The 12,357-nt window shown below is 37.3% G+C and overlaps 1 protein-coding gene across 1 annotated transcript in view; it reads right to left on the bottom strand.

The window, feature by feature from the left end:
* LOC141363354 (kalirin-like) overlaps positions 1–4,558 on the bottom strand; it is a 31,578-nt gene extending 27,020 nt beyond the window's left edge. The window contains exon 1 of the mRNA XM_073866010.1: positions 4,299–4,558. Coding sequence (XP_073722111.1) covers positions 4,299–4,326 — 28 coding nt within the window. The 5' untranslated portion in view covers positions 4,327–4,558. The remainder of the gene's footprint in view (positions 1–4,298) is intronic.
* Positions 4,559–12,357: the final 7,799 nt, after the last annotated feature.

Genomic DNA, 12,357 nt, shown 5'->3' on the forward strand with positions numbered 1-12,357 from the left:
CCTAATACTACCATTTACCATCTTTTAAGAGGATCTACAGCATATCTAATCTATAAATGAGATCCCCATACAGGTAGGTTTACAGCAAAGTAACTACACTCGTTGCGTGAGCATCTTCAGTAAATGCGATTAGTAGTAGTTTCCACTCTTCGTAAGTGCATTTCAAAGCAATGAATCCCTTACGGGTGAAAAATTACATGTGAACATTTTTTAATGTGGTAGATCTTAGTGAGCTAGTGCTCAGATGCAAAAACCTTTAAAAGTGTGTCTGACATCATGTTTTCTTGTAAATCAGCGCTTTTTTTATCAGATTCATAGTGATTTCTGCCAACAAACTGGTATTTCTGAATGACCCCGAGGCTGAGATTAAGCAGATTTGAAGCGAATGTATTTGATTATTGATAATATTCGGTCAATATCATTCTCATTTGTGACAAAATTGGCATTTAGCGGCTATAAGTTCCTTATATCTTTTCTGTAAAGTAGAAGTCCTACTAGGAATAAGTTAACTATTATATGCAAGTGGATTCGAGCTTTCAACAACATGCAACACTGTAGTTCAAAGATCAAAATAAAATGAGCTAACTCATCATAAAGCGCTGTCATTTATACAGCAAGGCACCTCATTGCACACAGTCTGACTAAAGCCTTCTGTGTTATGCATCATTCTGTTTATTATTTCTGTATTGCATCAGGTGTAAAAAAGCACATAAGTATTCAGTTAAAGGAAAAATAATGTTCACTCAAACCTCAGTTTGCAGAAAAAGAACAGAAAATGTGTTTATACTAACACTGTCAGGAATAGGCAAGACAAGGTCCCAGGCGCAGACAATAATGAAAAAACACTGAACTTTATTAACAAAAAAGGAAAAACAAAACCCACGAGGGGGTAAAAGTTAATACAAAGATAAATTTAACACTGACTAGAATACAACAAAATGAAACACAGGACACTAACTAGACTAATATAAATGTACAAAGACTTGACTAGAATCTTAACAACAGGACAAAGTACTCACAGGTAGATTAGACAAACGCACAAGCACAGAACAAAGAGCACAGGGACATTAAATAGAGAGAACAAATGAGGGGAACAGCTGAAAATAATAACAGGTAAGGGATCGTGTAAAAAGTGACGAGACAATCCCAAAACCACGTATCTCCCACATAAAACATTGTACTGTCAGGACTCTGCCATACTAGAACTAGATATATACAACAAGACAATAAACAGGCAGAATCCTGACAAACACACTTGAAAACCTAGCAGGTAAGTGGGCCAAAGAGTTTAAAAGTAGAAACATGAAGCCAATAATGTGTTAAAGCACTTATGTACTGTATGCACTAACATTGTTTACTTGAGCAGTAATGTTGTTTAAAACTGCCTGGACTACTTTTGAAGGTAGATTAGTTTTTCATTCAAAGGTGCTTTACGATGCCATAGAAGAACCATTTCTGCCTGAAGAACCTTTAAAGAACCTTTCTGATACAATAAATGGCCGTTCACATTATAAACTATAACTATAAAAATATTGACTACGCCAAAATGTAAGATATTAGATTACACAAACAGTGTTGGGGTTAGCGCATTACAAGTAACGTGCAATACGTAATAATATTACTTTTCTGAAGTAACGAGTAAAGTAACGCATTACTTTTTAAATGTAAACATTCATATTTCAGTGTACTTTTTAAAAAAAGTAATGCAAGTTACTTTTTTAGTGTAATAAATTTGATTTAAAATAAATTATGTACTGAATTACACAAAACGTCATATTATGCACTCTATGCGTACACGCCTGTGTGGGAACAGTTTGAGTCAGAAACCGAGATGGCAGGCCAAAGCTCGACATTTTTGTTATGAAACGCAATTTCTGAATGCAGTTATAAAAACACCCGCAAGGCCCGAAAGAGATCAAGCCTCAGCCAAGAAAAAGTAACGCAAAAGTAACTAAAAAGTAACCTAAGCATTACTTTGCATGAAAAGTAACTAAATAACGCAATAACTTACTTTTTTTGGGAGTAACTTAATATTGGAATGCATTACTTTTAAAACTAACTTTCCCCAACACTGTACACAAACTATATAGAGATAGGAATTCGAGGACATCTGCAGGTTATAGTTGCTGTCCATGCACCAAGAACAGCATATTTACACATTCAATGGCACATAAACAATTGCAAAAGTTTTTATTTGCAGGAAATATGCGATATTAGTTAATGTCATTCAAGGTACCGTATTTTTCGGTGTATAAGCTGCGTTTTTTTTCACAACTTGGCTGGTGCTGCGTCTTATACTCTGGTGCGCCTTGTAAGTCAGTATGAATAAATTTTGACATTTATGAGGCAAGAGACAAGATTACCGTCTACAGCCGCAAGAGTCCGCTACATGCTGCTTCTGTATTTTTGTAATTCAATAGATTCAGTAATGTAGAATGACGAGAATGCGAACTTCATGCTAGTTGGCTTGTTCGGTTAATTTAGCCTATTCAACCTTCCATGTAAGTTCTGTATGCTATGGTTTATCGTTTAAATAACTGATAATAATACTTTAAAGTACAGATATCTATTCAGTCTGCTTTTCTGTCTGCTATTGTTTAGTTGAACAACTTGCCTTTCCAGAATAAATATCTGTTCTTTGGCTTGGATTTTGTGAAATAATTTTCTAAATAAACGCAACGTATAGTCTACTCTGACTTATATATGTTATTTCGTCTTAATGACGCATTTTTGAATGATGCGGCTAATACTCCGGTGTGGCTTATAACCCGGAAGGTACGGTAAGTGTTTTGCGTGAGTACCGTGCAAGTGAGCAAATTAACAAAGTTATCGTCCGCGATGTGGACGCTAATATTGTTATAGTTAACGTTATATTTATTGTTAATTCGTATTTATTGTAGTTAAAATTATGACTATGTGAATTTTTTTATTATTCATATTTAGTATTAAACATGTTTTACTTTTTTAAAAACTACAAAAACTTTTCCTTGAGACAGTCCAGCTTGACATAGTTTGCTGTCAAACTGACCTGCTGCGCTTGACCAAGCCTTTTTGTTCACCCATCCCACCTAAAAGCTCCCCCTTTCCTCTATTTATTCTTAGATCCAGATCTTAACGGTCAAAAGGTCGAGGGGTCCTGGCAGGGATGTTTAGGAACGTTCTCATCTAAATACAGGAAGTTAAAAGCAGGGACAACAGGAAGTCGAGGGGCTACAATAGAACGAGTTCCACCTAACACATGTCTTAACAGAGACACACACAACTCCACAACAAACATCAACGCAAACATGACCTGAAAACCAAAGCTACACACTCCACATGAAACCTCTCAAAGTTGGAAATGCATTGGCAATGGATTAAAATGAAAGTGGCATAATTGTCAAGTATGTTAACCCCATCCCAGCAATTTAACCCATTCCAGTAAGCTATCACTGCAGTTCCTGGTTGCAACTGTGTCAAGGGTGCCTTGCTTAAGTACACCTCATTCGCTATGTGCCGACAATGAGAATCAAACCGAGGACCTTTGTGTTACAAGCCTGACTCTCTAACATCACTGAGGATCTGTTGTATTACACTTCTTCTTAGCAGTCTGGAGAAACATAAACCAGTGAATGTGGCCAGGACTTAAGCTCCACCCACAGACTGAGCCTGAGTACATCAAACATCTCCAGCCATCTCCAAAAGAGATCACATCAAAGACAGACACAGGCTTCTGCTATCACCACTAATACCTTGTAAAGTCTGTTAATTAATCATCAAACACTAAATGTACTTCACCCACTGAGACCAGACCAGACCGGACTCCCCTGTTAGAAACCAGAGCACACGCTGTTCAGAGAACTGCACATGTGAAGAACTACTTAAAGGCGGGGTGCATGATCTCTAAAAGCCAATGTTGATATTTGAAATCACCTTAACAAACACGCCCCTACCCCAATAGAATCTGGACCTTCTTTTGATAGACCCGCCTCACACATACGCAACCCAGGCAATGATGTCGGTTAGTAGACACGCCCCTTACTGCTGATTGGCTACAAGTGTGTTTTGGTACTCGGTCCGACTCCAAAGCGTTTTCCTTTAAAGAGAAAGTTCATCATCTACTTGTTCTCACATGAGTGTAGTTTCCAGAGGGAGGTGACCCGTAATGATCAAATATTGCATACAGATCCTGCATTACTCTCACATTTGTTTTTGCACACATGTATGCACCTACCCATCGGAAAACTTTAATCTTTTCATCCAGGGTGTGACACATGATCTTTCATTGTGGCTTTTTTCAGTGGGTGTATGACACTTACCTTTCCCAGGTGGGAAAAAACAATCCATGTCAACGCTGCTACGGGAATGAGACACGGAGAGGGTGCTGCTTGGAACCAGACCCTCCAGAGGGGGCGAGTGTTCGGTGGTCCGCACCAGACACCAGCCGGGCCGCTCTCCGGACCTTTCCAAAAGCTCGACGGTCTGACCCGACTGAATGCTCAGCTCGCCCACCGAACCTGCAACAAAGTCCTGCAGAACCACGGTCTGCTCGCAACCACCCGACAACTACAGAAAGAGAGAGAGAGAGATGGAGAGAGATTTAAGTTTTGATCTAATAAATAAGACATTCGATTAGAAATATGATAAAACTATTAAGTGTTTATGCTTAATTCTACCAATTTGATTTAAACCTAATTATTAATGTTGCTTAATGTAAAGATTACATCAGACTACATCATCAGAACAATTCAAGGTTTTTATAAAAAAAACTTCTACCAAAGACAAAAGAAGTTTTGAAAGATGTTTTTGTGCTTGGTTGTTGTCCTCACATAACTTGTTTTAATCAGCCTGAATCATTAAAACTACTGGAGCCAACAGGACAGAGCATTAAGTGTTTACAGCCAAAATTAAACAGCCCATAATAAACACAACCATTAAAGGGCCATTACACTTTTTTTGAAAATATGCTCATTTTCCAGCTCCCCTAGAGTTAAACATTTGAGTTTTACAGTTTTGAAATCCATTCAGCCGATCTCAAGATCTGGCGCTAACACTTTTAGCATAGCTTAGCACAATCCATTGAATCTGATTAGACCATTAGCATTGCGCTAAAAATAACCAGAGGTGGAAAAAGTAATAAAATATTGTACTCAAGTAAAAGTAAAGTTACTTTAATAATATTTTACTTAAGTAAAAGTAAAGTTACTTGTCTAAAAATCTACTCAAGTAAAAGTAAAAAGTAAGTCATTTTAACTTTACTCAGAGTAAAAGTTACTTTTTTTTACAGCGGGAAGAGGTGGAAGATTCTAGTATAGTTCAAAAACGACAAGGGAATATACATCTCAAACTAGTTGTTTTTAATTGTAGGAACATCTTTACAATTAAAGTGCAATAACAAAAAGTTAATAAAATGAAAAGCTTTTTTAAAGTAAGAAACATTTATGGAATTGTTTAATGATTTTTACATGTGAGTTATGCACTTTTGAAGGTGGTCAGCAGCTTGTAAATACAATGTATTGCTGGTAACATACATTATGTTATTAAACTATATATTATATGTTTAAATGAGCATATAATGAGATGAGAGCCATGTCGATATACATTTAACACGTTTATTATCTTCTTACTGCCCTGACCTGGGTACCTGATGACCTTTATTCTCTCTCTCTCTCTCTCTCTCTCTCTCTCTCTCTCTCTCTCTCTCTCTCTCTCTCTCTCTCTCTCTCTCTCTCTGCAATGTCTAATGACCTGCGCATTCTCGAGGACGTTTTGAAGTTGTGTTTGACTTGATGCGAAGCTGCTAGACCTCGGAAGATAATGCGCATGGTATTAAAAACGCGTCGTGCAATTTCGTACTTAACAGCATGAATCCTACCTTTCATAGAAATGAAACACTTAAATATGACCAGGGGTTTCTTTCATAAGATTTGAACTGAGGCGGGACTGCATTAGCGCGCGCCGGTCTAGTCCGTCTCCATGGTTCTTTTTGCGCGTTCCCCCGAGCCCCGCCCATTTACATCCGTTGCGCGTCTTTATCACCTTGCTTTTTAAAATATTTTTTACTCAGTAACGGATATGATTTAAAATGTAGCGAAGTACAATACTTTAAATAAAACATACTTAAGTAAAAGTAAAAGTACAGATTTTAAAAACTACTCAAAAAAGTAAAAATACACAAAAAAACTACTCAATTACAGTAACGTGAGTAAATGTAATTCGTTACTTTCCACCTCTGAAAATAACCAAAGAGTTTCGATATTTTTCCTATTTAAAACTTGACTCTTCTGTAGTTACATCTTGTACTAAGACCAACGGAAAATTAAAAGCTGCGATTTTCTAGGCGGATATGGCTAGGAACTACTCTCATTTCGGCGTGGTCATCTCATTCTCATCAAGGACTTTGCTGCCGTAACACGGCTGCAGCAGGCGTAGTGATATTACGCACTGCCCGAAAATAGTCCCCTTGGTTACTTTCAATACTACATGATGTAACTACAAAAAAGTCAAAATATTGAAACTCTTTGCATATTTTTTAACGCAATGCTAATGGTCTAATCAGATTTAATGGATTGTGCTAAGCTTTGCTAAAAAAGTGCTAGCACCAGACCCGGAGATCAGCTGAATGGATTCCTAAACGGTAAGAATCAAATGTTTATCTCTAGGGGAGCTGGAAAATAAGCATATTTTAAAAAAAGTGGAGTGTCCCTTTAAAATGTAAGTACAAAATGTAACCTCTAAATCACACTTGCTGAATGTAAGCAAATCTGTCTGGGTAAATAATATGACCTAATAATATGTTAAAGATCAATAAGATCAATTTCTCTGTGTTAGTTTCAATATTTACCAACAACCTCTGTAAGTTTTTTGGGGGTAAAAATGTACAAAACCTGTCATTTTATCATTTTATCACTGGTGGAGTGAGTCCTGGTAAAGTAGTGTATTGTATGTCAGACAGCGGCAGCCTGCTGCATCATTCAGAACCGTACACTCAAAACCGGCAAAATATGGGGAATTACGCAGTGCACTATTTTCAATTGCGTTATACCTGATTTGCATAAATCCCTTAGAGTTTCTGACCCGAAACTATCTAAGTTCCCTACATGTATATGAAATGAGTCTAAGGTGTAAACAGCTCGTCATTGAAGCTCTCGATATGCAGTCCGCTCTTGGGCGTCAACACTGGCTTTGTTCTGACCCAGTGACCCACCCTAGAGAAAGCTGCTTCCCGAGTGTAGTTATGACTGAACTCCCCCTGTTCTGAGTCTCAAAACAGACATTCAGCTGGATAAACATCTACAACAAAACCTTTTCTCATATTAAACACTGAAGCTGTGTACGTGCCAGGTTTGAAGCTAAAACCTTTAGAAAAGTTTACCATGGAAACCATGGTGGTTTTGATTATAGCACCATGGCCACACCAAATTTCTTCTGAATTTATACCATGATATTCTCAAAGATGGTAATAGTTATGGAAAAACGTACCACCTTTAAAGTAGATTTTGGATTCATCTAAAGTTTTCATTTTCTGAAAGAAAACAGTGAGTGCTGCCTGCCCATGCAAATCATGATGATTGGATGTTGCCAAGGCTTGGCATCTGCTAAGATGTTCAGAGTGGTTTTCAGCGTGCTGGTACGTATTTTGTTGCTAGGGTCTTTGGGTGGATGCTTAAAGGCTTAAATCAAACATCCCACCCGCAAGTCTGAATGATATTTTGGGATATTGCCCAGAATATGGCCTGGGTCCCTCCTTTAATGCATTTAAAGGTTATTTTATCATTTCACCATGAAAAAGACAAGTACAACCACTTAAAAAGCATTATTTAAAGCATCAATAATGTCCATAGCTCAATGATGCACTGCAGAGTTAGGGTGTTTTCACATTTGTAGTTCGGTTCATTTGGTCCGGACCAAAAGCAAAAAATTATACATTGCAGCTTTTTTAGCGGTTTTGGTTCCTTTTCACACCACACTGATTGCTCTGGCCCGCACCAGTTGAAAAAATTCAGTCATGTGATCAGATCCACATCACTCATTGGCCACATGTATTTGAACGTATTTCCTAAACTGCTTCTCGATTGGTCAGAATCAATTCCAACGGAACCCCGGAACTAAATAAAAAGGAGGAAAATACAGCAGACACCATGGGCAGATGGTTGCGCGCTGTAATTATGTCCGTGGTTGTTATACAGCGCTCTAGACAAACCGTTCATTTCCAGAATGAATCGTGGATGTGGCTTGAAAACAACGTTTTAATGCACTACAAATGGCGAAGACACCAAATTTCTGAGGCTCCGCACCTCCTCGCAACTCCAGGTATGTCCGCGATCTGTCATTGTGCTAATATTGCTAATAGAAACTGTCAACAAACACTTCCTCATCCGATAATGCAGTGTGCAGCTGACTACGGCAGCTGGGTTAATTCAAAATGTGCAGTACTTTTGCAGTTAGGTCGGTTCGATCTCGGATCGTGTTCTCACCACAAAAGAACCGCTCTAGAGTTTGTTTGAAAGCGTACCGGGACCACCTCTTCAATGTGGTCTTGGTCCGCATGTTTGGTGCGCACCAGAGTTCGATTGCTGCATTCTCACCTGCCCAAACAAACCGCACCGAGTGAGCAATCGAACTCTGGTAGGATTCAACCGAACTAAATGATGCAGGTGTGAAAACACTCTTACACAGTAAAGTTTAAAACATAGCGATGGGACTTAAACAAGCACTTAACCTTATAAATCAGCATTTTTCAAAGTGTGGGGCGTGCCCCACTGGTTGGGAATAGGAACATTACAAGTGGGGTGTTACAAACGGTAGGACATTTTGTCATCTCTATTAATATTAGGTAGTACAGGCTGTAGTGTGTATAAAGTTAACAATGGATACATTTGTGACACAGAATGAAAAAAAATGGATATTCGGCACCAGCAAAGAAAACCAAGATAGACAGCGGACCTAATCAACCAAAAAGTTGCATTATTATTTTTATTTATTTTTGAACAAAAACTTATTTAATGCAAAGTGATAATACATATTCTCTATTAAAAGTGTTTAATGCTGTTATGTTTTACAATATGATGTGATTAAATACATTTCAACAGTTAAACTTATATCCTACTTGATTATCATTTTGTAGCGGGGCAATTGGCCTTCCCTAACTCCAAAGTTGGGAATGGCAGAAAAAGTTTAAGAAACGGTGTTATAAATAAATGAATTTTCATTCAAATAACAAAGATGATTTAAAAATGTGCACTTGCGTGAGGTTTTCTGTTAATTTCATTCAATCTCTGTATTCTATAAGATTGTGTGTACTGTATATGTACAGTAATTGATGTTGTTCTCAAAGGTATGATGCATATAAATAATGCTTTAATTCTAGATTTACAACTCTATAATCTCTTGTGATCGAGGCAGACAGCAGTAGGACACAGGGAAGCATGTGATAGGGTGGAGGGGAGAGATACACCCTTCTCCAGGGAACACAGGGTGTTTTCCCAGCCTGATTCTTTACAGCTGGGCAGGAATTCCCGCCATATGGAAAACAGTATTCCATACAGAGAGAATTCACAGGCATGAGGAAACCATACTCTCACATACTAAGTGTTACATATGAACCATATGTTATCATTTAGCTGACGCTTTTCCTTCGTTTGCTGCCAGCTGCAGAAATCAAACTGCTTAAGAGACATCAGCTGCAAATATATAAATATATATGTGTGATTTATGTCAAATTAATAATTTAGAATAGAATACCCACACATACACTTTATTTTCTTACCTATATGCTGAATAACTCACTATTGATATGAAAATAATAGGTTACATACTGTGATCATAAAATAATGCATATTTAAATATATATTTTATAATATATTAATATTTAAATGTTATATACTAATTATCTGTTCAAATGTTTACCATGTTTGTTAATGACTTGAAACATTGTTATCATTCTCTAATGTGGTTTGGCACTGACGTAAACTGGAGGCTGTTTATAACTCCCAACACTGACCATAAGATATCTGAAGGTTTTACGCTTTACGAATTAAAAGTTGAACAGCCACTCCCTTCTGAGCAACACAGAAAACCCAGTCCAAATGTTAGGTCATGCTTACAAAGAAACACAAAACGCACACAGACACACTGACAGATGCGCAAGTACACTTCTACATTTAAAGTGCAAATGTCAGCAGAGACAGATTTAAGAATAATTGTAGGGGAAAACATATCAGAGGGCTCTGCTTCTGGTTAGGTTGAAAACTGGTGACCTTCAGAGCCACTAAGATAAATTTAATAAAGTAAATGCAATTTTTGATATTATACCAAAATAAATGTGCCATTTGTGTAGACAAATCAGTCACAAATTAGTTTACATGCTCTGAAAATACACGATGAGAAGCAAAGATTCACACTCTTACACAAGCACACACGCACAAAATTATAATCGCTTTATGCTTATATTCAACACACAAAGCGTGCTTTTATCTAGTTTTCTCACGAGTGTGTCAGTGAGTTTATCTGGAGACACAAAAGAGGCATTTGAAATGTGTCCTGGCACTAACACATGATATGCTATCTTATATACACACATATATATATATACAGTCTTGTTCAAAATAATAGCAGTACAATGTGACTAACCAGAATAATCAAGGTTTTTAGTATATTTTTTATTGCTACGTGGCAAACAAGTTACCAGTAGGTTCAGTAGATTCTCAGAAAACAAACAAGACCCAGCATTTATGATATGCACGCTCTTAAGGCTGTGCAATTGGGGTATTAGTTGAAAGGGGTATGTTAAAAAAAATAGCAGTGTCTACCTTTGACTGAACAAACTCAAAACTATTTTGTACAAACATTTTTTTTTTTCTGGGATTTAGCAATCCTGTGAATCACTAAACTAATATTTAGTTGTATGACCACAGTTTTTTTTAAACTGCTTGACATCTGCGTGGCATGGAGTCAACCAACTTGTGGCACCTCTCAGCTGTTATTCCACTCCATGATCTTTAACAACATTCCACAATTCATTCACATTTCTTGGTTTTGCTTCAGAAACAGCACTTTTGATATCACCCCACAAGTTCTCAATTGAATTTAGGTCTGGAGATTGGGCTGGCCACTCCATAACATTAATTTTGTTGGTTTGGAACCAAGACTTTGCCCGTTTACTAGTGTGTTTTGGGTCATTGTCTTGTTGAAACAACTATTTCAAGGGCATGTCCTCTTCGGCATAGGGCAACATGACCTCTTCAAGTATTTTAACATATGCAAACTGATCCATGATCCCTGGTATGCGATAAATAGGCCCAACACCATAGTAGGAGAAACATGCCCATATCATGATGCTTGCACCTCCATGCTTCACTGTCTTCACTGTGTACTGTGGCTTGAATTCAGAGTTTGGGGGTTGTCTCACAAACTGCCTGTGGCCCTTGGACCCAAAAAGAACAATTTTACTCTCATCAGTCCACAAAATGTTCCTCCATTTCTCTTTAGGCCAGTTGATGTGTTCTTTGGCAAATTGTAACCTCTTCTGCACATGCCTTTTTTTTAACAGAGGGACTTTGCGGGGGATTCTTGAAAATAGATTAGCTTCACATAGACGTCTTCTAACTGTCACGGTACTTACAGGTAACTCCAGACTGTCTTTGATCATCCTGGAGGTGATCATTGGCTGAGCCTTTGCCATTCTGGTTATTCTTCTATCCATTTTGATGGTTGTCTTCCGTTTTCTTCCACGTCTCTCTGGTTTTGCTCTCCATTTTAAGGCATTGGAGATCATTTTAGCTGAACAGCCTATCATTTTTTGCACCTCTTTATAGGTTTTCCCCTCTCCAATCAACTTTTTAATCAAAGTACGCTGTTCTTCTGAACAATGTCTTGAACGACCCATTTTCCTCAGCTTTCAAATGCATGTTCAACAAGTGTTGGCTTCATCCATAAATAGGGGCCACCTGATTCACACCTGTTTCTTCACAAAATTGATGACCTCAGTGATTGAATGTCACACTGCTATTTTTTTGAACACACCCCTTTCAACTAATTCAATTACTTGCCCAATTGCACACCCTTAAGAGCGTGCATATCATGAATGCTGGGTCTCATTTGTTTTCTGAGAATCTACTGAACCTACTGGTAACTTGTTTGCCACGTAGCAATAAAAAATATACTAAAAACCTTGATTATTCTGGTTAGTCACATTGTACTGCTATTATTTTGAACAAGACTGTATATATATATATATATATATATATATATATATATATATATATATATATATATATATATATATATATATATATATATATATATATATATAATTAACAGCATTGCTTTATAATTAAAAGCATAGCTAGCTTTATTAATTGTATGTAAAACTTTGCA

Source organism: Misgurnus anguillicaudatus, unplaced genomic scaffold (assembly GCF_027580225.2).
Source record: "Misgurnus anguillicaudatus unplaced genomic scaffold, ASM2758022v2 HiC_scaffold_34, whole genome shotgun sequence".
NCBI lineage: Eukaryota > Metazoa > Chordata > Actinopteri > Cypriniformes > Cobitidae > Misgurnus > Misgurnus anguillicaudatus.